The sequence below is a fragment of the Phascolarctos cinereus genome, unplaced genomic scaffold (assembly GCF_003287225.1).
Source record: "Phascolarctos cinereus isolate Bilbo 61053 unplaced genomic scaffold, phaCin_HiC Scaffold_9;HRSCAF=440, whole genome shotgun sequence".
Taxonomy (NCBI): Eukaryota; Metazoa; Chordata; class Mammalia; order Diprotodontia; family Phascolarctidae; genus Phascolarctos; species Phascolarctos cinereus.
The window spans coordinates 47594996-47621727 of NW_027556402.1; the positions used below are offsets into that span (position 1 = coordinate 47594996).

The 26732-nt window shown below is 41.1% G+C and overlaps 1 protein-coding gene across 3 annotated transcripts in view; it reads right to left on the minus strand.

Annotated features, from left to right (window-relative positions):
* Positions 1-26732, minus strand: part of PAPSS1 (3'-phosphoadenosine 5'-phosphosulfate synthase 1) — a 164560-nt gene that overhangs the window by 119323 nt on the left and 18505 nt on the right. Inside the window, exon 2 of one of the 3 annotated variants that reach the window (XM_078148591.1) lies at positions 15432-15522. In XM_078148591.1, the coding sequence (XP_078004717.1) occupies positions 15432-15522 (91 nt within the window). Of the gene's footprint in view, positions 1-4964; positions 5115-15431; positions 15523-26732 lie in introns of those variants that run through there. The other 2 variants (XM_021001397.2, XM_078148590.1) reach the window with 2 other exon arrangements.

The window sequence follows — 26732 nt, forward strand, 5'->3', positions numbered from 1 at the left end:
AAGCACTGGGGATATAAAGCTATTTTAAAAAGTAATCCTTGCCCTCAAGAGGAGCATAATCTGATGCAAGTGAGAGGAACAGGTCAACCGACATACTCGAGTATGATGCTAAAAACAATGTGAGCCATTCAAAGGAGAGGTCCAGGCATAGCAGCAGTAAAATCTGAGTGGAAAGAGATCCCCTTTGAGAGGGAAAGAAGCCTTTCTATCCCAGGTCACACTTGAGCTGGGGGTTAACATAAGGATTTTTAAGGAGATGTGGAAGATGTTGGTCCCAGGTAATCTCATGGTCATTCTGAATTCTTCAATCATGTTTCCCCCTCCCCACTACACCAAAGTCTTATCAAGACTTTCAAGGCCAAGGCTAAGACCAAGCCCCACCTCTTCCACAGGCAGTCCCTCCACATTCCCTCTTTGCTAAACCCCTAATTAGGAGTAGAAAAGGGAGGGAAGAGAAAAGGAGTAAACATTTATTCAGCGTCTGCTACATGCCAGGCACTGTGCTAAGAGCTTCACAAACTTCATTTGATTCTCATAACAAGGCTGCATGGCAGGTGCTACTATAATCCCCATTTTACAGCTGAGGAAACTGAAGTGGGCAGAGGCTGAGCAATTTGCCCAGCATCACACAGCTAGGAAGTGTCTAAGGCAGTATCTGAACTCAGGTCTTCCTAACTCCAGGCCCAGCACTCTATCCACTGGGTCACCTATCTCCTCTAGTTAAGAGTCTGTGTGACCCTGGGCAAGTCACTTATCCCTGTCTGCCTCAGTTCCTCATTTGTAAAAATAGAGAAAGAAATGGTAAACCATTCCAATATCTCTGCCAAGAAAACCCCAAATGGGGTCACAAAGCATAGGACAAGACTTCAGTCTTCTTTAACAACTGGAAAAACAAAACAAAAATTCCAGACAAGATCAGAGATTTAGAGTTGGAAGAGACATCAAGCCATGAAGTCCCCAAGTCCCTAGTTTTACAGCCCAGGAAAGTAAAAGTCAAAGAGATTAAGAGATTTGCCCAGGATGCATAGTAAGTGTTTGAGGAAAGACATGAATTCAGGTATTCCTGATGCCAAGCCTGTAATCTATTCATTTTCCCACCAAACCAGCTTAATTTTCTATTTCGTCTGTATCCTCCTCAGACTGTAGCACGGTGTTATATACAACAGGCTCTCGACAAATATCTATCAAAGGAATAGCAGCGTCTTGGATAACTAACCTTCTAAGATAATCACAAAAATTAATTGAGCCTTTAGTTTGAAACTTATTTCCCACTAAACCTTTTGTAAGAGATAGTCAAAGTTAACAGTATCATAAGAGTCTAAGAAACAGCTAAGACACCATCTTCTGCATGAAGCCTTTCCCGATTCTTCCAGTTGCTAGTGCCCACCCTCCTTCCCAAACTACCATGTATTTCATTGTTTTGCATGCATCTGTATTTATTCCCTTTATATTTCTGCTGTATATATGTGTACGTGTCCTCAGATTGTAAGCTCCTTGTCTCATTCTTTATCCTCAGGACCTAGCAGAGTGTCTGGTACCACAGGACAGTGCTTACTAAACGCTAACAGTTGACCCTATCATAACCTCATCTGTCCAGGCTTCCTTCCCCTCCCAACTTCACCCAGGTACTTTCTCCTCCCCACACCTCATTTAGCTTCTCTTTTATGAACTGTCTTCCCCCATTAGAATGTAAATGCCTGTGATGGAATATTATTGTGCTACAAGAAATGACGGGTAGGATGGTTTTCAGAAAAACCTGGGAAAATGAACTCATGCAAAAATGAAGTGAGGAGAACCTGAAAATAGTACATGGTAACAGCAATACTGGCTGATGAGCAACTGTGAACTCAGCTAATCAATACAATGATCCAAGAGCATTCCAAAGGACTTATAATGAAACATGCTATCCACCTGGAGAGAAAGAACTCATGGATTCTGAATGCAGATAGAAGCATACTATTTTACACTTTATTTTTCTTGGGGCTCCTTTCCTCCCCCGCCCCCGGTCTGTTTTCTTTTGCTACATAGCTAACATGGAATGTTTTGCACGACTTCACATGTATAATGTATATCAAATCACTTGCCTTCTCAAGGAGGGGAGAGGGAAGTCAACCTAGTTACCTAGTGCTTTCTCTACTTTTCCTTCCCTTCCTTTTGGCAGTCTGCGCTCTTTCCACTAGTGGAAAGATGCCTTTCTTTTCTGCTCACACCGTGCGGGGATCAGTGAAATGAGTAAAAGAGGACACCTGGCTAATCTATCCATCTCTGAGCAACCAAGAAATACCAGTCATAAAATAAGTTAAACAAAACATGTACGCTTGCCTGGGAAGAGAGGGAGGGAGAGAGGGAGGGAGAGAAAGAATGGGAGAGAGAGAAGAGAGAGAGAGAGAGAGAGAGAGACAGAGAGAGAGACAGAGACAGAGAGAGTGCGTATTTTTTTTTAAATCCACCCAGGGCAACCAAGGATCCAACAGGTCCCCTCAAGTGTTTAGCACATAGTAAATGGTTAATAAGTGCTGGCTGGCTTGACCTGGATCCATTGACTTGCTCCACGACCCAAACTTGAGGCCCACTGACACCCTTACAAACTTGTCTTACAGCAAGTGAGGAAGGAACAGGGGGGGCCTAGCTTCATCACCAAAACTTAGCCCCCTCTTTGAGAGGGAGGGAGAGAATTTGGAACTCTAAATTTTAAATATATATATATATTTGAAAAATTTACATGTAATTGAGAAATATTTAATTAAATAAATAAATAATATTGGGAGGAAAAAATGTGAACTCTTTCAGGACAGGCACTGGTCTTTTTTTTTTCTTGTATTAGTATCTCCAGCACTTAGCACACAGTAAACAATCTACATTTGCAGCTGGATTGTTTTACAGCTCTAGAACTAAGATCCTAGAAATTAAGTATACCTGTATTTTATAGTTTGAAAACCTCTTTCAAATACATCATCTCATTTAATTACCATAATAATAGGGAACCAAGCCCTTCTACACCTGAGGAAACAGAGACCCAAGGAAGTTAACCTAATAAAGGAATTTAAGAATACTTCAAAGGACCAAGATGCAGCCAATTGTAGCAAGTGTTGTTTTTTTTAAATCCATAAGGGAAAGAAAATAGGATGAAAACTTTTATTTCAAAATAAAAGTATAATAAAAATTGTGATTCAGTTGACACACCTGGTCTTTCTAGTGTTAAATGATTTGCCTATCTATTGTACCATAAGTGGTACCCCAGACTACCTTAGAGAAACAAGACTTGAGTTCAAATCCAGCCTTGGACATTTATTACCTGCGTGACTTTGGCAAGTCGCTTAAGTTCCATTCTTTCTCAGTTTCTTCTATAAAACAGATATAAAAATAGCACTCAGGGGCAGCTAGGTGGCCAAGTGGATAGAGCAGTGGCCCTGAAGTCAGGAAAACCCGAGTTCATATCCAGCCTCAGACACTAGCTGTGGGACCCTGGGCAAGTCACTTAACCTCAATTGCCTAAAAATAACATAAAATAAAATAAAAATAGCACCTACATCTCAGGGTCGTTGTGAGGATCAAATGAGAAATATTTGTAAAGCACTCTGCAAACCTTAAAACTATATATAAGTGCTACTAGCTATTATTACTAGAACCCAGGTCTAGCAATAATTATTGTTAACCTGTCTCTCCTGGTGAACTGGCCTTTACAATAACGAAGTAGAATTTGCAGGACTGGGTGTCTGGCCCCGATTCCTTAACCTTTCAGATGGTCCAACATTTAGACCACACCTTTGAGTCACCAGGTATAGGGCTGTCTTCTGTGAAAGATTACTTAACCTGTTCTGGTTAGAGTTTCAGATGGTTTGTCTGCTCTTTCCACTAGTGGAACGATACCTTTCACCTTTCTTTTCTGCTCACATCGTATGGGAATCAGTGAATGCAGCGAAGGTAAGAGAACACCTGGAAAATCCATCAACCCTCGAGCAACCAAGAAATACTGGTCATAAAATAAACAAAATACATACTGCTTGCCTGAAGTGGGTGTCTTTTTTTAATTCCCCCAGGGGAACTAGGCATTCCATAGGCTTCCCAGTGCTCGGCACACATAATAAGCGCTTGTTGATTTGACCTGGATCCGTTTACTTATTATATGACCCCAAAGTGCGGCCCACCAATGCTCTTATAAACTCGTCTTACAGCAAGTGAGGAAGGAACGGGGTACCCTCAGGACAGGAGTGGCTTCACCACCAGGACTTAACTGACAGGGGAGCTGCAAACGGTAGAAGCCACACATCTTCCAAGAAACCCAGCCTCCAGGGGCAGCCACAACGGTTTGCACTGTGTCCCTACTTAACCACTTAGCCACAAAAGCTGCTCAGTTCGGGTCTGCCCCGGGCCCGTGAAAGGCTACATTGTTGCAAGCTTTTTACCGTTCAACCACAGAGTAAGGGGGGAGGGGGAGACGGAGCCCAGCACCCCGAGGCTGCAACACGCCTGGGCGAAGCGGAGCCCCGGGAAGGCGAGGGAAGATGCCCACCTGGCACCAGCGCAGGGATGCTCTCCAAAGGCTCCCTCCCCGTCCCGTGGGAGTAGAAAGGAGGAGCGCGAAGGATGGGGGAGGGGTGCAACATTTTTAAAGGCTGCTTTTCAGTGGGCACCCTGACCAGTCCCGGCTGCGGATGCTGACAAGTCCCCTTTGCAGAGGCGCCCGCCCCAGAGGTCCGAGGAAGAAGCGAAGGCTCGTTCTCCAGGGGCACTGGGGTTGGGGAAGGAGGGATGTCTCCTCGCAGAGCGGGCGGGGGGTCGGGGGGCGGTGTCCCACGGGTCTCCAGCCCCGAGCACGAGCCGACCCTGCCACATCAGCACAGCCCACCCGCCCCGCCCCCGGCACGGCTTCCCGGAGACCCCAGCCCGCCCGCCCGCCCTCCCTCCTGCCCGGCGGGGCGTAGGAGGCTCCCGCCTCCTCGTCCCCGGCCTCGGGCGCTCACCCAGTTCTGCACTTGGTTGCTTAGCTTGACTTTCTTGCACAAGCTCCCGGGAAGCTCCATGGCCGCCGAGACCCACACTCAGACTGGAGGATGCCACCGGCCGGGGGTGGAAAGTAAGGAAGGCGCGTGCGGGGCGGGGACAGGGTCTGGAGGGGCAGGGCACTGAGGGGGCGGGGTGGTAGGAGGGGCGAGCGCGCGCGTGCGCGGAAACCAAACGGAGGAGACAACAGCTCGCGTCGGCGCGAGCAGGGTGGGTGAGGAGGAGCGAGAGCGCGCGCGTGCGCCGCCGGAGGAAACCAATGGGGAAGAGAGGCGGTGGAAGAGACCGCTCGGGTCGGCGCGAGCCCGAGGAAAGGGCGGGGCCCGGGGGGAGGCGGGGCGGCTGAGGAGGAGCGTCCGGACCTCCTAATTGCGCCTGCGCCTCGGTAGCTGGGGTCGAAAGGGAACGGGGAGACAGTTCACGTCGGCGCGAGCCCGCGGAGAAGGCTGGGATCTGGGAGGGAGGCCGGGGATCGGGTGAGACTGGTCTCCTGGCTTGTACCGCGACGTAGGAGCACGTCCCTGTCTCTCTCTCACTCCGCAGCCTCGGGTTCCTTTTCCTTGGAGCTGGGAGAGCGTCGAGAGGCTGCGCATGCGCCCTGGGGTGGCACCGCCGTGCGGAAGGACGTCCTCGGTCGGGGCCCATTCGGGCGTGGTTTTATCTCTTTTTAGCTCTGATTGATCTTGTTCGTCCCACCCCTATCTGATACGGGCCTTGTCTTCGCTTGCCCAAATTGGGGCACGGTTTTGCCTTTTTTTTTTAAACTTTAATATTAATCTTGTCCCTCCTACCCCTATGTGATGTAGACTTTTAAAAAAAATTTGGAGGTGTCATGAGCAAACATTTAAGTACCTACTATGTGCTGAGCATGGAGATACAAATAAAGGGAAAAGACGGGCCCTGCCTCTAGGAAGTGAATGTCTAATGGGGGAAACACCATGCAAATAACTGCACAAGATATATAGATATGTGTGTATATGTATATATACATATATACAGAGGTGTGTGCATATAGATATATGTGTGTATATGTATATATACATAGAGGTGTGTGTATATAGATATGTAGATGTGTATGTATGTATACGTGTATACAGAGGTGTGTATATATACACAGGAGTATGTGTATGTAGATATATAGATATGTGTGTATATGTATATATACATATAAACAGCTGTGTATATATAGATGCATGTGTATATGTATATATATACATATAGAGAGAGGTGTGTATCTAGATATGTGTGTTTGTATGTATATGTACATATACACATATATACAGAGATGTGTATATATAGATATGTGTGTATGTGTATATATACAGGGCTCTGTGTGTATATAGATATATATATTCATATTTACAGAGGTGTGTATATAGATGTGTGTGTATATGTATATAGACAGAGGTGTGTATACATAGATATATGTGTGTATATGTATATATATGGAGGTATATATATAGATATGTGTGTATATGTATATATACATGTATACAGAGGTGTGTGTATATATAGATATATATGTGTGTATATATGTACATATATACAGAGGTGTGTATATATATATAGATATATGTGTATATATATATATACACACAGAGGTGTGTATATGGATATATGTGTGTATATGTATATATACAGGGTGTGCATATATAGATGTGTGTGTGTATATATATATATATACACACACATATATACAGAGGTGTATGTATAGATGTATATGTATATATACAGAGGTGTGTATGTATAGATATATGTGTGTATATGTATATATATACAGAGGTGTGTATATATATAGGTATATATGTATATATATAGAGGTATGTATGTGTAGATAGATGTGTGTATATATACATATATAGAGGTGTGTATGTGTGTGTATGTATATATACAGGTGTGTATATATACAGAGGTGTACGTATAGATATATGTGTGTATATGTATATATGCATATATACAGAGGTGTGTGTATGTAGATATATAGATATATAGATGTGTGCATATGTATGTATATGTGTATACAGAGGTGTATATATATATATACACACAGGAGTATGTGTATGTAGATATATAGATATGTGTGTATATGTATATATACATATATACAGAGCTGTGTATATATAGATGCATGTGTATATGTATATATATATAACTGTAAGATGAGGAGGTTGGACTAGATGACCTAAAAGGCCCAATTCCCTTCAAGTCTATAATTTTATGAGATCCTTTTCCAATTTGTTTTAATTCAGTAGGTTCAGTACGGCATTTCCCCGCTCCCTCGAAGCCTTCTATCCTCTAAAAATATCAAGATTTGTCTTAGGCTAAAAACAAACAAACCAACTTCAAAATTTACATCATCTCATCTTGACAGACATCCCTTGATATAATTGTTTACTTTCCCTAGGACAAGGCTTTAGATCTACCTTATTGCTCAAAACAAACTACAAGAACTAGCTAGGCTAATCCACTTGCCAAGAATTTAGCTTTTCCCCAGGCATTTTTAGAATTCAGTTTTATTTTATTTTCAATTCCCAATTCTCTCCATTCTCCCCTTCCCTACCTATTGAAAAGGAAAAATAAAAAACCAAATATATACACATATGTAACCATATATGTATATATACATATATGTATGTACACACCACGATGTATGTGTGTGCATACATATATACATGCATGTATGCATACATACGTGTGTGTGTGTGTGTGTGTGTGTGTGTGTGTGTGTGTGTAACCATGCAAAACAAATACTACCATTAGCTAGGTGGAAGGAAGGAAGGAAAGAATGGAGGAAGGAAAGAAGAAAATAGGCTTCAGTTTGGAATCTGAATCCATCATCTCTCTATGTGAAAGTGGCTAGCATGTTTCAGCATGAGTCCTTTGGAATTAGGATGGTTCGTTGGATTGATCTAAGTTATTAAATCTTTCACATTTAATTATCAATATTGTAGTTATAATATAAATTGTTCTCCTGGTTCTTCTCACTTCACTTTGCATAAGTTCATAAAAGTCTTCTAAGGTTTTTCTGAAACTGTCCCCTTTGTCATTTATTCCATCACAGTCATATACCATGACTTCTTTAGCCATTCTCCACATGGAGAAGTTTCCTCAAGTTTCCAGTTCTTTGCAACCACAAAAAGAGCTGCCGTCAGTATTTTTTGTACATGTGAGTCTTTCCCCCTCCTTCTTTGCTCTATTTGAGGTATAGCCCTAGTAGCAACATTGCTGGGTCAAAGGCTGTGCATCCTTTTATAGCCTTTTGGGGGTAGCTCCAAATTGTTCACCAGAATGGCTGGGCCAGTTCACAGCTCCACCGACAATGCATTAATATATCTATTTTTCCACATCCCCTCTAGCATCTGTTATTTTCCTTTTTTATCAGCTTAGCCAATCTGATAGGTGCTAGGGGTGCCTCAGGGTTGTTTTAATTTGTGTTTCTCTATTGATGATTTAGAGCATTTTTTCATGTGGCTGTTAATGGGTTGGATTTCTTCCTCTGAAAACTGTCCATTCTCATTTTTGAGGCGCTTTCTTCAGTGCGGGTTTTGTGCCTCTTTTATCAAGCTGTTAATTCTCTTTTCATAGCTCTTGCGTCTTATTGCATTCTTTATTGCTCTCATTTGATTTTTTGTTTGTTTGGTTGTTGTTGTTTGCTTTTTGGTGAGGCAGTCGGGGTTAAGTGACTTGCCCAAGGTCACACAGTTAGTGTCAAGTGTCTGAGACCAGATTTGAACTCACATCCTCCTGACTCCAGGGCCAGTGCTCTATCCACAGCACCACCTAGCTGCCCTTCATTTGGTTCCTAAAATCAATTGTTGCTCTTTTTTCTTATCTCTTTCTTTAGCTCTTCTATGATTTTTGTTGGACTTTGTCCAAGCTGCATTTTTCTTTGAGGCTTTGCTTGTAGACGTTTTTATGTTATTCTCTTCTGAGTTGGTGTCTTGAGCTTCCCTGTCAACAAAATAGCTCTTTATTATAAGGCTTTTATTTTGTTGGCTCATTTTCCAGCCTACTTCTTAATTTTAAGAGTTTTGTTTAGACTTTATACTGGACTCTGAACACTTCTGGGGAGGAAGTGATATCTGCCTGAGCTCCTGCATTTTCTTATGTCCTTCTGTTGCTTTCCCAGCTCTGGCTAGGGACCTACAAGCATTGTGTTCCCAAAGCGAGGACATCTAGGAGTCTGCTCAATGGCCTGAGTTCTGCAAGTTCCTGGACCAGGTCTGGGTCCGTCGGCTTGTTTCTCATTCCTAGTTGGGAATTTCAGCAGACTGCTGCTTGATTCAGCCTGTATTGACTCACTTGGAGGCTCAGCATGTTCAAAGGCCCTGAAAGGCCAGCTCCCCTTGTCTGGTGCTGGGATCAGAGCCACATTTGCTTCCTGGAACTTGTTCCCTGCTCAGTTAAAGCTGGTGCCAATTCTCACAACAGCTCATCTTTGCCCTGGATCTGTGGCCCCGCACTGGGTGTGAGAGTAGCCAGAATGCACCTGTTTCTGCACTCCATACTTGTTCAAGGCTGCTATGGCATCTCTTCATGATGTTCTGTCTTGGCCATCTCTCAGTCCCCAAGTGCTGGAATGCTGCACCCATGGCAGCCCTGAACTCCTGGCCAAACCCCCTCCCCAAAGTCCACTGACCTTTTTATCTGTCTCCCCAAGCTACCCCAGGCCAGAAAAATGACTCAGTATGACTTCTCAGTTTTCCAGTAAGAACTCAGCCTCACACATTCTCTAGACCTTTTGTTGAAGAGGTGTGAGAGGACAGCTAGACTCTAACGCTTACTCTTACTCTGCCATCTTGATTCTACCCCCTCACCTTAAATCTATCCTTATTATCCTCATACATTTCAGAAGCATTTGTCACTTCTTGTCATTTTTTTACTTTTTGGTTTTTATTTGGGGGTCCTAGTCAGTCCAAACAAATTTATAGCAATTCTCTATTTTCCTCTTGAACACATTATCTTTACTATCAGGGCCACTTAATCCAGTGCACTGGTTTGATTTTGTCTTTAAGGCCCAAGCTTGCTTTCTTGCTTCTAGTCCTTCCTTATATTTTGTAGCATGTTCATTTTTCTAGGCTTTGGAGCATGCCAACCTGGGATTACATTCTTCACATTATTTCTAAAATTATCCCTTTCAGCAGTATAGGCAGTACCCAGCTTACCTGAACTCAACATTTTCCCACAGAAACATTGCTATTCAAGGTAATGGTATTACCAGGACAGTCTTACTTAAAATTTATTTCACCCATAATTTCCTGAAAGTACTATACGATAAAGCCTACGATGTTTCTGTGAACTAGAGTTCATGCACTGAACCCATTGTCCACTGCTATAGCGCTAAAGCAAGCTCAGGTGTAATTTACTGATGGAGCCCTGTGGGATGAATTACAGGAGTAAGCAGAGGTGAGATCCTAGGGATCAGTGAAGAATGTGGCTGAGGGTGTTTGTGGAAAGGTATGGGGAGTAAGTGAGCTGTTGAGACATTATGATAAGTTTCCTTTCCTCCCTCCCTTCTTGTGCTTTACAAAGTCTATTCAGAAATAGGGAGTGAAGTTAGGACAGGGACAGCTCAAAGGCATGAGAAGCATCCCAACTGTTGAAAAGGAAGGTATGGAAAACCTGAAGTGGCAGCAAGAGGAATAGAATAGGAGTTCTGGCTGCTGTTGGTAAAGGAAGCAGGAAAGTAAAGGGGCATCTAGGTGACACAGTGGATGGAGTGCCAGGCCTGGAGTCAGGAAGACTCATCTTCCTGAGTTCAAATCTGGCCTCAGACACTTACCAGCCGTGTGACCCTGGGCAAGGCAATAAGTTTCCTCATCTGTAAAATGAGCTGGAGAAGGAAATGGTAAGCCTTTCAGTGTCTTATCCAAGAAAACCCCAAAGGGGGTTACAAAGAGTCTGAACAACAGTAACAGATTTCCCTTTTAAATTTCTCTTCTATAATTAATTTCTTGTTCCTTGTTATTAAATTAGGACTGAAAAAAAATCTTTTCTAGTAGGTCTAAAAGTTTTATAAAAATAAAAAGGACAGCATTTCAGGCAGGTGAAATAGGGTTTCAGTCAAGTTCATAGTATAAAATGTACTGTGCCTTTAAGACACTGTTCCATTCATATGGAGCTCACTAGTGCTGAAAGGGACAGAAAACATTTTATCTAAAGAAAAAGAGCTATATCAATGGTTAAAGACTGTAAGATATGGCAACTATAGATTAACATTTTGATGCCTGAAAGTAGTAGAAAAATAATTTTAGCATATATTTTTAAAATTCTACATTATGAAAAACACAGCTTTCACATGGGATTTGAGCAGTTTTAGATAGAAAATTAACAACATAAATGTAAAGCCTTAAATCACCTTGTGAATGATATAGAATGATATCCTGTAAGGGCTCACATAAAGAACTCTTATTTATTTAAAAAACGGGGAATATAAGGATTTATATTCAAAGGCACCAAATGGGTTGAAGAACACCAAATGGGTTGAAGAACCATGTTGGTGACTTTACTGCTTCAGGGCATTATTATGGCCTCAGGTTATTTACCTATAATTCTTATCAACAAATAGGGTAACTAAAACTGGGAAATCCTATTAACATTTAGAGACTGAGGTTTTAAAAGGGCTATTGATTTCAAAAGGGAAATTTGTTGAGTAGCTGGTTGCCTGTAAAGTGAAAGGTGAGTCATCTCATTTAAGCCAAGGAAATTTAAGAACATGGCATAGGAGTCTGATATAACAGGTTAGTGATATGAAGGATTTGTGGTGAAGATTAAAGATGTAGCAGTTGGGTGGGAAATCTGTGCTGTGGTGGTTTTGAGTGTTGACAACTAACGAAAAGCAATTAGGTGTGTCAGGATCCCCATGCCAAGACCACCCCTCTCTTTTTACTATTAGGAGACATCTCTGTTTCCCAGAGCTAAGGCCTAGCAAGCAGACTGTGTCCTGAGCTTGGCATAACAACAATCCTTTGCGCTCACCCTCTGGTGAACTCAACCACAGCAAAATCCCAGAATTGTTTTACCCCAGCCCGGGGTAGACCCTGCAGGACCCATGTGCCAGTCATAAAGCCCTGCTGTGAATCAAACTTGTCTCATTTTTGCTGTTAACCCTCTGTCACTCATACAGTTCACTGTGTAACCATTGCTGTATGTATTAAGATTTGCCCGCACTACCATGGATCTCCTCCTAGAGAAGGCCCCAGAAAGTATATCTAGTCTTCCTCCTCCAACGAGGTGAAGAAAGTTTTTTGCTTATGGCTGCTGTTGGCCCTACTTTTTATTCTGTTTTTGTTTTATTCTTAGAGTTAACTGTGGTTGTGATAACCTATGTGAGTTCTTTAGTATTTTTAGAGTTAACAGGTATTGTAAAACCTCTGTGACTCATTGGCCATCTATTTTCAGAGCTAGTAGGAGACGGAAGGCTTCAGCTAAGTGAATTAAGATTGGTGAGAGAGAAATTATTTCACTGGCCAAGAGCTTCTGTCCTTTGGCACTGCCTAGATTGGAAAGAGGTAAAGCTTTTCCAAAGTGCCTGTGGCTCCCTTCTGCCACTCCCTGTAAGAGAAGGAAAGGAAGGGCAGAGGACAGGTTTTGCAGCTGCTTTGTATCCTGGTGACCTGTTTAAGCTTGTTTGCCTGGCTTAAAAAATCAGCCTCAGCGGTGTTGATGTGAGTTCTGTTCTGATGGACGAGGAGTGGATGATAATTGTCTGGGCTTCCTAAAGGCCCTTGTGAGGGCGATTGTAATTTGAAACAGCTTGTGGTTACTATGCTGGAGCATAGACCCGAAGAGAGTGTGTCTGCTTGAAAACTGTGAGGACTGACAAGCAATGAGCAGAGTGGCGCAGACATCCCAGAGGCGGCCCAGTGACATCTAAGCCTGCAGTCTACAGCACTTGGGTTTTCCTTCCTCAGGTGCTTCCTTGCCAGGTTCTTATAAAGAGAAAGCATTTGAGTTGGGCTTCAAAGAATTGGACAGGAACTCAACAGGTGAAAGCATTCTAACTATGGGAAACATGCAGTAAATAATAGTGTAGGAGCCACTCCAGTCTGGCATTCACATTCCAACTTGCCATTAGCTTGGATAGATCACTATTACAGAGTCACAATCAGACTACCACTGTCTCCTACGCAAGGTGAATGATGCCTGGTCATATACCAGTGGGCACACCTCCAAGGCCATCCAGTTACATATGAGATAACATGGCTCTATGAGGTTAAATTTCCTCATGTGTAACGAGACTGGGCCAAGATTTGAACCCAGCTTCTCCTACTCCAAACCCAGCCCTCCTTTTACTTAAGCAATGCTTTTTAACACAGCTGGCTCATCTTGAGCTTATAATCTACCATAATACTACTGTCTTTTTTTTTCCCTACATGAATTGATTTCTAACTACCTCTCCACCTCAAACTAATCAATAAAGATTTATAAAGTGCCTCCTGTATATAGAATACTGTACGAGACACTGGAGGGAATTGAAAAGGTTAGATAAGATAAGATTCCTGGCCCTCATAGAGTTTACAGTCTATGTAAGAAGACACAAAACTGGGTAACTGTAACATATAATGCATGAGCCTTGCCTTTGAAAGGTACCAAATAAAGTATGTGTGAAATGGAAACAGAATCTAAGAACACTTTTTGGAAGAGAAAGCATTTCAGGTGGGCTTGAAGGAATAGGCTAGGAATTCAGCAGGCGAAAGCATTCTAACTATGGAAAACACGTGGTAGATAATGCTACAGGAAAAAAAAATAAGCAGAAGGTCCTGAGGAATTGCCATTGCCTCACCACTGGAGATGAGAGTGTGTCTTATTCTGCTGAACACGTAGGATAAGGACCGGACCAGCAGTGGGAAACCTGCGGCCGGGAGGCCACATGTGGCCCTCTAGGTTCTCAAGTGAGGCCCTTTGACTGAATCCAAACTTCAGAGAAGAGGTTCCCCACCCCTGGACTGGACTTATACATTCACTGCTTTAGGGAACTCCCAGGTGAATTATCTCTACTCTGCAGTTTCTAGAATTTCCCTCTTAGGGAGTTGCCTAGAGCACTGAGAAGTTAAGTGACTGACTTGCCCCAGGTCACACAACCAGATGTGGACTTCACTCTGGTCTCCTAGGCTCCTAGGCCTAATCACCATACTACCTCTGAGCAATCTCTGAAATCCTTGTTGAATTAGTGAATTGTTACTGCCAACTTGGGCACATTCCAGTATAGGAGGTAAATGAGAGTGAGAGATTGTTTAGTAAGTAGTAGGGTTTTAGAGCAATCAGGCAGACATATAGTCATGAAACTTTAATTTCATGTATGAAACTAGTATAATATAGACCAGTTAAGTCAATAGAAACTGTGCTTATATACTGTACTCAGATCCTTGTGACAATGAAGTGTACAGGGAAATAGATCAAATGAGACAGTAATAGTACTTAACATAGGGGCAGCGAGGTGGTGCAGTGGAGGAAGCACCGGCCCTGAAGTCAGGAGGACCTAAGTTCAAATCTGGCCTCAGTCCAGACACTTGACATTTACTAGCTGTGTGACCCTGGGCAAGTCACTTAACCGCAATTGCCTAAAAACCAAAAAAAAAAAAATAGTACTTAAGAGGAATGCAGTCTTTGGAAACTGTAGAATTTTTGTGGGCTTTGTAATTTTTAAAAACTATTTGCAAAGCTGAATTAAATCACGCTATGTCTTATATGTATCCCCAAGCACCTGGACTTAATCCACCCACTTACAAGGCCATAATACTGTTGATGGTTACACAGGTGTGCCTCAGTTGAAGAAAACCTGATAGAGAAAAATCCAAATTTATGAAATAGATTAAGAGATTATTATTATAATAATAGAATATTATTTTAATAGAAATAAAAATATTTAAAAAAGAAATATTCTTTAGATAGAAAGATCCCTTGGTGCATTTGAAGTATAATTTTGGGTTTTTTTTATGTTATCCAAAAATTTTTCAAGAATAAACCTGTTAACATGAGATGAAGATCTCTAGTAGCCATGCACGAATATTTCAAGGATAGATTTATTTCTCCTGTTTGGAGGCAGCATGTTATAAGGGAAAGAGAACTATATTTTTTTAATCAACTTTCTGACATTTACTACCTCTATGACCTTGTGCATTCTGTAAAATGAGAGATTGAACGAGATGACCTCTAAGATCCCTTCCCACATCAGCTGGATGACCTTATCATCTAAACAAGACAAGCACCTTGACAGTGACAGAACATTCTGAGGGGAAGAGCGGTTCAGATGATCATGAATAAAGATTTACCACATTCCCCTACTAAGTGTCACAGAAGTTCCAGGAAGAGAAACTCTTACAAATGGAGTCTAGGGTTTTGTGCTATCAGGAACCCAACCAGTTGCTAACAGTCACATGCAAAGAAATCCTTGGGAATTTTGGAAGATGAGTTCTTATCCTTACCAAGGAAAGATATGGTAGAAGGCCGCATTTATATGTCTCATGGAGCCAAACTGGGGAAAAGACATCAGAGGATTCTGCAGGAGGTTGCAATCTGATGAAAAAGTAATATTAAAAAGAGTCCGTTAGGAGGCACATAGGCTACTGGATGAACAGGAAATTTGACAGTAGACTAAGGGACCTACTCTCTGTGGTGAAGACATTTTCTAATTTTACATGGCAGAGATGCTGGAGTAGTTTACCATTTCCTTCTGCAGTTCATTTTACAAATGAGGAACTGAGTCAGACAGAGTTAAGTAATTTATCTAGGGTCACACATCTAGTAAGTGGCTAAGACAGGATTTGAACATCTTCCCTGAATTAAATATATGCACACAAACCCATATAAATGTGAATCAAGCTGGGGGATGTTGGTAAATATTTATTTTCTCTCATCACTTTCTTAAGACTAGATAATCAGCAAAACAATAAATGGAGCCCTGATATGTAGCATTTGCTGATTTTCAAGGCATAAATGCTTACACTGAAAATTTAACAACTGACTGTGGCTTGAGCCAGCTCCAACATGACCCTGGCATTGAGGCAGAAATATCTGCATCTACTGTGATCAATGTCTCAAAATGGTGACCCACGGTGAAAATAGTGGAACAGAATAATCACCCAGAATGCAGAGATGGAGCAATGCCATCTGCAAAGCCTGTGTTCAGGATATGACAGATGAGGAGCTCCACAGAGTCAGGAGTGGTGGATAGGTCATCATCAGCCCCCTGGAATCATGCTGGTCATTGCACTGATCAGAGTTCTCAGCCCTTCAAAGTTGTTTATTCTTTCATTGTTGTTGTGACAATATAAGTTCTGGTTCTGCTCACTTTACTCAGCATCAGTTCTTGTAAGCCTTCCCAAGTTTTCCTCAGGCCATCCCTTTTATAAAACATTTCTTATATTAATGTCATAATTCCTTAATACACCATAATTTTTTTTCATTTATTTCTCTATTGAAGAGTATCTCTATGGTTTCCAATTTGGGGCCCCTGCAAAAAGAGTTGCTATGAATATTTCCATACATACAGTTCCTTTTGGAGAAGGGCAGACTGAAATGTGACTAGAGTAATGGACCATTTTTCCAAAATCTGCCTGTGGTTTTTATTTGGAGGAGGAGGAGGAGGGCAGTACTGGGCCTGAGATTTCATCAATGTGGGGAACTCCTGGTGTGAGAATTCCATCTACTGGTATAGATCAGTAACATCTCTAACTTACAGCATTAAGGTTAAGTGACATGGTCACATAGGTTCCTTGTGAGACCACCAAAAGAGTACAGTCCTATTTATTTATTAAGCATCCATTTTGTTTCTGGCACTGTTATTATATTTTATATGCTGTTATTATATAATTATATATTTTATATTTATTTTATAAAATATATTTATATTTTACATGTAATATATAATCATATATTACATATAACAAAAACCATCTTACTTTGCCCCGATCTTGAGCTTACAGTCATTGAAAAGACATGATATATATGTACAAAAACTAGTTGGAAGCCAATACAAATACCAAGGCTCAAAGTACATGATACAGTTGTTAGATACTATGGGAAATCAGCAAGAACAGATATCAGATTAGGGTGGAATTTCTGAGGAAGGTCTTCTGGACCAGGTAGAATTTAAACTGAGACCTGAAAGGATATATTCCAGTGTGAAAATAAAGTAAGATTGAATTATTTTTCTTAAAGGATATGTTCATTTGGTGTCAAAGCCATTCTAGGTGAGAAGAACAGCATGATCAGAGATAAGTATGAGCATAGTTTATGTGGGAGACAACAAAGAAAGTAGACACTGTAAAGAAACTGATTTGGAGCAGTAAGAATGGGAAGATAAATAAAACTGAATAAAGAAGGTGCAACCAAGTTACTGAGCACTTTAGATGCCGACATAGAATTTTGGCCATGCTTTCACAGGCAAATAGACAGTGATACAAGTGATACTTAAGAAAAATAGGTCTGGCATATTCTTCACAGTATTCCAAGGCTTTAAAAAAAAAAGTTCTTTGGGAGAAGAGCTAAAGAACATAAAAAAAAACAACCTGACTTCTGCCTTTAAATAGCTGTACTTCTACCTACACCACACAAAAGTTGGGGGGGGTTTTGTTTTTATTTCAAACTTACAACCAGGACCAGCCTTATAAGGGAGCAGGCAAGGTAGTGTTATTTTAGGAGCCATGTACCAAATACATTGCAACCAACCAGGCAGCATATTACAAGGGGAAAAATACAGAACTTGGAGTCACAGGACCGAGTTCATATCCCAGCTCTGACACTTAGTACCTGTGTGACCATGAGCAAGTCTCTGGGCCTTCATTTCCTCATCTGTAAGGTGAACTAGATGGTCTCAGAGATCTAAATATATGATTCTGCAGTGCCTGAAATTTGTTTAACAGAGACTAAAATAATACTACAATTAGTAATAAAGTTTAAAAGGCATCACAGCTGAGAAAAGACATTAACTTAAATTCACAATATGGTACAAATGCTTGTATCAGAATCTTTCTTGACAGCAGATTTGGATAAAGTTGGGGTTGGGATTAATCAGAAGGGCACCAAATACCTCAGCTCACACACACACACACCACACACACCACACAACACGTATATACACACAAGTCAAACATGCATATGTACTGCTCATAACTATATTTCACCAAACTGTTTCAGAAACTATCAACTCTTCAAATTTGGGGCAAGACAGAGGCTGCCCCCACCTGTTAGGAAGAACTACTCAGAGTCAGAGAAACTGTCTTGCTTAACACTGATGAATCAGTGCTGGTCACAAGAATCCCAAGTTAGCCCCAGTTGGGTAACTTCAAAATTTTGTATATTGAAGAAGATTTTTGTTTCATGGAGATAATTACATCAATAGAATGTGATCTTGAGAGTGTAGACTTTGTATGGTTTTTTTAATCTTTATATGCCCAACTTCTAGCGCAGTAGAAAATGTTTTGAATTGAATTAAATCTTAAGGTTAGAGTAACAAAAATTGTAAAAATATGTATTCTCCACTATTTTGAATTTAATTAAATCTTAGAGTGAAGGTAACAAAAATTGTACAAGTATGTATTCCCCACTCTTGAATTTAATTAAATCTTAGAGTTGGATAGCAAAAGTTGTAAAAGCATATAACTCCACTAGGGGGAGGTATGTGAACGAAGAATATTAAGAGCCCCGGACAACGTGCCTTTAAAAAGTTACTAGGCAAAATTGCATCTTTTAAAGTCAGTATTCCTTATTCAATTATTCAGTTGCCATACATAGATAGTATCTTGAGCTGGAAGGTTCCACACCTCCAGGTACCAGGGATTTATTAAATCTAGCCCCAATCCTTGCTAAGCCAATCAGTCCCCTCTTCTAGAAGGCAGGCCTGGCTGGCTCTTCTCCCTCACTGTCATGTGAGGTCCTAGAGAACAGGGACCATGTTTTTGCCTTTCATATGTGCCTGGCACATAGTAAACACTTAAATAATTGTTGATTGATTATCTTATCTAATTACACTGGAGTGATCCAACCCAAGGGTGATCAGAGGTAATCCAACCCAATGGCCTGATTTTTTTTGGGGGGGGAGGCAAGTGAGACGGTAAAAGAGAAAGAGGATGTTCACACTACTTCGTTGAAGTACACGTAATAAAACCAAGGTGATAGTTTTCATCCAGGTATAAATCAATGAACTTCACCTTGCTCTACACAGTACCCCAATCCAGTCAGAATTCCATTCCCTTCATCACAAGAGAACTCAGGCTAAAAAAAGGTGTGGATGGATTCATACAGTTCCACCACCACTAAGGCAGAGACAGTTCAATCATGTACATGTTAATAATAAAAAAGACAACATAACCTAATAGAAATCTGTCCTTGAAGCCCTAGCTCTGAAGACAGAGGACCTGGGTTCAAATCCTGCTTCTGATACTTAATACGACCTTGGGCAAGTCACTTAACCTCCCTTGGCCTTACTTATGAAATGAGAGGCCTCTAAATGAATTAGGCGGCCTCTAAAGTCTCTTCCAGTAACCCATCCTAGCTACTTGACCCTGGAAAATTCTTATTTAACCTCTTACTGCCCTAGGCAACTCTCTGTTTATATAAATTGTAGAGAAGTTGCTAACCTACATTGGTAGAGGGAGTTTCCCTACAAAGGAATCCATTTATGAATGAAATCACAATTCCAGTCCTATCCCTATCTTAACATCCAGAGGACAGATCTACAGTGTCACCTTCATATATATAGGACAGTTGTAATGTGGTATGTACTATAAGACAAGACAATAACAAAAAGAAATATTTTTATTAGAACACATCCTAAAACAAAGTTCTCTAAACAGAGAATAACAAATAGCCACAAAAATGAAACTTCACACCTGGGAAGCAAACATTTTTTCAGTCATTTTCCAGTCATGTCTTACTCTGTGACCCCATTTGGGTTTTTCCTGGTAAAGATACTGAAGTAGTTTGCCATTTCCTTCTCCAGCTCATTTTATAGATATAGAAATTGAGGCAAACAGGGTTAAGTGATTTGCCCAGGTCACACAGTTAGTAAGTGTCTGAGGCCTTATTTGAACTCAGAAAGATGAGTCTTCCCAACTCCAGGCCTGGTACTCTATCCCCTGCACCACCTATCTGCCGTTTCATTTTCTGCTAACCCTCAAATATTCAAATTCCAATGCATTTTTCCCAAGCCTGAAAACAACATCTACTAAATCCTGTTTACATGTGTCCCACTCACTATGTGAGTTTATCACCCAGAAACTTGGTCCCTACACAAAGTAATCCTTTCTTCTCAAGGCAGAAAGCTGTATGTTCCCTGATTGGTTCCCTCTCTACCACCACTATAGCTCTTCTTCATAACTTGTGGCCCTTTTTTCTGGATATAATCAGAATATTATATTCCAAGACTTCGGGTCCCTTAATATAGAAGCTACTAAATCTTGCATTATCCTGATTGTGGTTCCACAGCACTTGAATTGTTTCTTTCTGGCTGCTTGAAATATTTTCTCCTTGACCTGGGAACTCTGGAATTTGGCTACAATATTCCTAGAAGTTTTCCTTTGGAGATCTCTTTTAGGAAGTGATCGGTGGATTCTTTCCATTTCTATTTTGCCCTCTGGTTCTAAAATATCAGGGCAGTTTTCCTTGATAATTTCTTGAAAGATGATGTGTAGGCTCTTTTTTTTTGATCATGGCTTTCAGATAGTCCAATAATTTTTAAATTCTCTCTCCTGGATCTATTTTCCAGGACAGTTGTTTTTCCGGTGAGATATTTCACATTGTTTTCTAATTTTTCATTCTTTTGGATTTGTTTTACAGTGTCTTGATTTCTCATAAAGTCACTAGCTTCCAATTGCTCTATCCTAATTTTTAAGGAAGTATTTTCTTCAGTGAGCTTTTGGACTTCCTTCTCCATTTGGCCAATTCTGCTTTTTAAGGCATTCCCCTCATTAGCTTTTTGGACCTCTTTTGCCGTTTGGGTTAGGCTATTTTTTTTTTAATTGTAAATTTATTTATTTTTAGTTTTCAACATTCACTTCCACAAGTTTTTGAGTTCCAAATTTCTCACCCCTCCCCCCACCCCAAGATGGCATGCATTCTGAATACCCCTTCCCCTAGTCTGCCTTCTCTTCTATCTCTCCCCCCTCCCTTCTCTTATCCCCTTCCCCTTCTATTTTCCTGTAGAGCAGGATAGACTTCTGTACCCCATTTCCTGTATTTCTTATTTCCCAGTTGCATGTGAAAACATTTTTTTAAAAACATGTGTTTTTAAAACTTTGAGTTCCAAATTTTCTCCCTTCTCCCTCCCCACCCACCCTCATTGAAAAGGCAAGCAACTCAATATAGGTTGTACATGTGCAGTTATGCAAAACACTTCCTTAGTAGACATGTTGTGAAAAACTAACTCTATTTCCCTTAATCCTATCCTGCCCTCCCATTTATTCTATTCTTTCTTTTGACCCTGTCCCTCCTCAGAAGTATTTACTTCTGATTACCCTCTTTCCCAATCTGCTCCCCTCTCTATCATCCCCTCCTCTCTTTTCCCCTTCTCCCCCTTTTTTCCTGTAGGGTAAGACAGATTTCCATACCCAATTGAATGTGTGTGTTATTCTCTCCTTAAGCCAAATCCTATGAGAATAAGATTCCCTCATTCCCTCTCACCTTCCCCTGTTTCCGCTCCACTGTGAGAGACTTTTCTGGTTTTTTTTTTGTGATAGGTTACCCCATTCTACCTCTCCCCTTCTCCAAGTATCATCCTCTCTCATCCCTTAATTTTATTCTCCAGATATGACCCCTTAATCTTCAACTCACCCTGTGCCCTCTATCTATCTATATATACATATAATTTTTTTCCTTCAACTACCCTAATACTGACAAAGTTCTCATGAGTTACAAATATCATCTTTCCATGCAGGAATGTAAACAGTTCAATCTTAATAAGTCTCCTATGATTTCTCTTTCCTGTTTACCTCTTCATGTTCCACTGAGTCTTATTTGAAAGTCAAATTTTCTATTCAGCTCTGGTCTTTTCATCAGAATGCTTGAAAGTCCTCTATTTCACTGAATACCATTTTTTCCCCTGAAGGATTATACTCAGTTTTGCTGGGTAGGTGATTCTTGGTTGTAATCCTATCTCCTTTGCCCTCCAGAATATTATATTCCATGCCCTGCGGTCCTTTAATGTAGAAGCTGCTAAATCTTGTGTTATCCTGATTGTGTTTCCACAGTACTTGAATTGTTTCCTTCTGGCAGCTTGTAATATTTTCTCCTTGACCTGGGAACTCTGGAATTTGGCTACAATATTCCTAGGAGTTTTTCTTTGGGGATCTCTTTCAGGAGGATATTGGTGGATTCTTTCCATTTCTATTTTGCCTTCTGGTTCTAATATATCAAGGCAGTTTTCCTTGATAATTTCTTGAAAGATGATGTCTAGGCTCTTTTTTTGATCATGGCCTTCAGATAGTCCAATAATTTTTAAATTCTCTCTCCTGGATCTATTTTCCAGGTCAGGTGTTGTTTTTCCGGTGAGATATTTCACATTGTTTTCTAATTTTTCATTCTTTTGGATTTGTTTTACAGTGTCTTGATTTCTCATAAAGTCACTAGCTTCCAATTGCTCTATCCTAATTTTTAAGGAAGTATTTTCTTCAGTAATCTTTTGGACTTCCTTTTCCATTTGGCCAATTTTTCTTTTTAGGGCATTTTTCTCCTCATTGGCTTTTTGGACCTCTTTTGCCATTTGGGTTAGGCTATTTTTTAAGGTGTTATTTTCTTCAGTATTTTTGGGGTCTCCTTTAGCAAGCTCTTGACTTGTTTTTCGTGATTTTCTTGCATCACTATCATTTCTCTTTCCAGTGTTTCCTCTACTTCTCTTACTTGCTTCTCAAAATCCCTTTTGAGTTCTTCCATGACCTAGGACTGATTTATATTTTTCTTAGAGGCTTTGGATGTAGGAGTTTTTACTTTGTTTTCTTCTTCTGGTTGTATGTTTTGGTCTTCTTTGTCAACAAAGAAAGATTCTATGGTCTGACTTTTTTTTGCACAGTTTGCTCATGATCCCAGCCAATTACTTGAGTTATACTCTTTGTTAGGGTAGGGGTCTGCTTCCACTGTGGAAAATGTACTGTCCCAAGCTTCAGGGATTTTGTGCAGCTGTTTTCAGAAATACTTCTAGGGATCTGTAAATTTTCAGTTCTTCCAAGGTGGTACAATCAAGGGCGAGGTGTTTACTCCTTTCCTGTCCTGTGCTGGTCTATGAGTGACCATAAGCACTCTTTTCTGCCTTGGAACTGTGAGGAGAATTAATTCCCTCTCTACCACCACTACAAGCTCCACCATGCCAGTGCTTCTCCTTGCCCCAGGACTGCCACCCAGAACTGTGACCCAGATCCAAGCACAGGCAAAGCAAGAGAATCCTGCCTCAACACCAGCAAAGAAATCCCTGCAATCCCTCTCAGTCTGTGTGTGTGCCACCACCCCAGGGCTGCACCAGGACTGGGGCTGGACCTAGCTTCTCTCTCACTGCAGCCACAGATTTTCCTACTGACCTTCTCAGTTGTCTTTGTTGTCTGTGGGTTGAGAAGTCTGGAAACCACCACAGCTGCCCATGATTCAGTCCCCTGAGGCCTGCTCTAGGTCTGACGAGGCTTGGTCTTTGCCTGCTCATGCCCACACTGAACTGCATTTCTCCCAGCCCAGCAAGATAGACCTTTCCAATCAACCATCCAGGTTGTCTTGGGCTGGAAGTTTTCTTCACTCTGTCTTTTTGTGGGTTCTGCTGCTTCAGAATTTGTTTAGAGCCATTTTTTATGAGTATTTGGAGGGGTTTGGAGGAGAGCTCAAGCAAGTCACTGCTTTTACTCCGCCATCTTGGCTCCCCTCCCCCTCTTTGTGGATATAATTGGACAGATCTGGAGGAGGCAAAGTAGCCAAATAGAATGAATATGGGACTTGGAGTCAGAAGATTTAAGTTTTAGTCTCAGTTCCATCATTTATTAGCTGTGTGGCCTTGAACAAGGTCCTAACCTCTCTGGACCTCAGTATCCTCATCTGTAAAATGAGGGGGTTGGACTAGATCAGGGGCTTCTTAACTTTGTGACCTGAACCCATCCACCCCTCTCCCTGCAGTCTGGTGAAGTCTATAGACTCCTTCTCGGAATAATATTTTTAAATAAATTGGGAAATATTAAGTTTCGGATAGAAATTAGTGAAAATAGAGAAGTATTTTTCCCTCATTCAAGTTCATGGACCCCCTGAAATTTATCCCAGAATCCCTTGTTAAAAGGAGGGATCTGTAGGTCTTAGGTTAAGAGAACCCCTCGGGCTATCAGAGATGGGAACCTGTGGCCTGGAGGCTACATGTGGCCCCTAAGTCCTCAAGTGCAGTCTTTTGACTGAATCCAAACTTCACAGAACAAATCCCCTAATTAAAAGGATTTGTTCTATAAGACTTGGACTCAGTCAAAAGGCCACACCCAAGGACCTAGGCCATGACATGTGGCCTTGAGGCTGCAGGTTCCCCACCCCCTCATCACCCTACCCCCAGATGATCTCTGAAGTCCCTTTTAGCTCTGATTCTAGGATTCTTCTACCTAGGCAGGTATCTTTTTAAAATGGTTTTATCTTTTAAAAGTGGTTTCCATAGCTTTATCATGTAGTTGTTGTATACCTATAATGTTATTAATGTGGTATGGGAAACTTTCAATATGGAAGATGCATCCACTGTTGCAAATCAGCAACTCCTCTGTAATTTTGCCTGAGACACTGAGAAGTTAAGTGATTGACCCATAGTCATGTGGCCGGTGTATGTCAGAGGCAGCTAGTCTTCTACCTCTGTCCCTTCATGGTAGCTCTACCATACACCAACAAATGGACATGAGGTCATCGCAACCACATAGGTTGGGCTAGTTCCCCAATTTTTCCTGGGGTGGCCTTATTTTTGAATAATTTACACCATAGTCTTCCAGGCTCCATGTTGTCCATTATATCTCTGACTCCTTCTACCTTCCCTACCTTCCTCATAAAGTTTTTAGCTCAAGGATAAGTCATAGCTTGAAGGAATAATCATTCACCTGAAGCCGGTGGCATCTAGAAATACTGGGAAGTAGTTTTATGCTGCAGTTTGTAGGTCTCTTGTGATATAGGGAGGAGATTCAAGCATTGTTCTTTTCTTGTACCTTGTACTTTTGCAAGGTCTCAGAAAAAGTCTATGGGGTACACTTCACAAACAATTTGGAAATTAACATTCTTCCAAACTTCCAAGTATAAAGTTATAAAATTTAACAATAAATATCATTTTGTAAAATTCTCATAGGTCACCCCCTGACTTATTTGCAAAAGCTTTCCCCAACCTAAAGCAATAAAAATAAGAAAAAAGAAAATACATTAGGCTTCCCAAATCAAAGGGAAAGTCTAGTCCCTCTGAGCCTTCAGAATCTGTGGGACTCTGGTCAGTTCCAAAGGATTAGATTTAGGCTTGACTGGACTCTTCCATGATTTGCTTTACTATAGGGCAATCCAAATGGAGATCCTGGATCCATTCACATTCAGGGCATACGAAATGTCTTCAGTCATTCATTTCCCAAATAAGGTTATCCCACTACACGTCCAGACTTAAATTTACTCTGAGTCCCTGTATCATGAGACACCTCCAGTCTCCGAAAGGATCCCTGCCCATTGGCATTAGGGCAATTCAAATAGAGTTTATAATTCCTTCTTAAGGTGGAAAACAACTTCAAAACAGGCCTAAAAAGCTTTTGGGCTCCCCAAACGGTATTATGCGGTTGGGTTTAATTACTTAATGTGTATAGGACAGCCAGCAAACTTTATCTTATGGATCCACATTCCGTATGGATTTCAGACAAGTTACCAGGATGCATATCACAAAAAGGAAAAGCAGTATAGATTTGCTTAAAGGAAAAGAAAAAAGTAATTTTTATGATTTATCATAGTGATAGCTTAATAAGCAAACTATTAAGTGCCGTCATCTTAAGGATTCACAATCCACAGCTTTCATATTCATAAAGGCATACTAATGAAATGGATTTTAGTACATAAGTAATCAGACAACCAAAAGTTATCTCAAGGGAACTGGTCTGACTTGTAAGGAAATATACCTTAAAACAGACTAAATATAATCTAAAACAAAAGAAGAAAAATGCTAATTTTTCTATAGTGGATCCCTGCAAATTAGGATATACAAGAATAAGAATCCTAGATGGAGAATCTCTTTTCCAAAGTCTTTGCAAATCCGAAGGAACCCCAAATTATCCCAGATGAAGCCCTCAAACGGCATGGTGTCGAATGGTGAGTGTAACTTCTCCATTCAGGGTTCTGAGGGGTTGGGGCTTCTAGTACCATTGCTCAGGAATTTCCACTGATCTGCTTTGCACTGACAATCAGTCAGGCTTATTAACTTTTATGAAAGGTATCTTACTAAGAAGTAATAGTGAGAACAGTAATTACAAAAACATTTCCCCCAAACAGGCGCAGGTAAGGCCCTAGAGAGAGCAGGCTCAAATTAAATACAGTAGTAGTGAGACACAAATGTAGAGCATACAGGCGGCAGAGCTACCTCCCAGCTCGCAGCCAAAGCTCTTTTCCACCTTTGTGAAGTCTGCATGGAGTTCCCCTTGGGTGTAGTAACTGTCTTCTGGGTTCTGAGGGTCAGTGCCCTTGTCAAAGGCCGTCGGTGCCGATTCTCTCGGCCCCGATCGCTCATGCTCCCTGAAACTGCTTTTCCTCGGGGTCTAAGATTTGCATCCAAT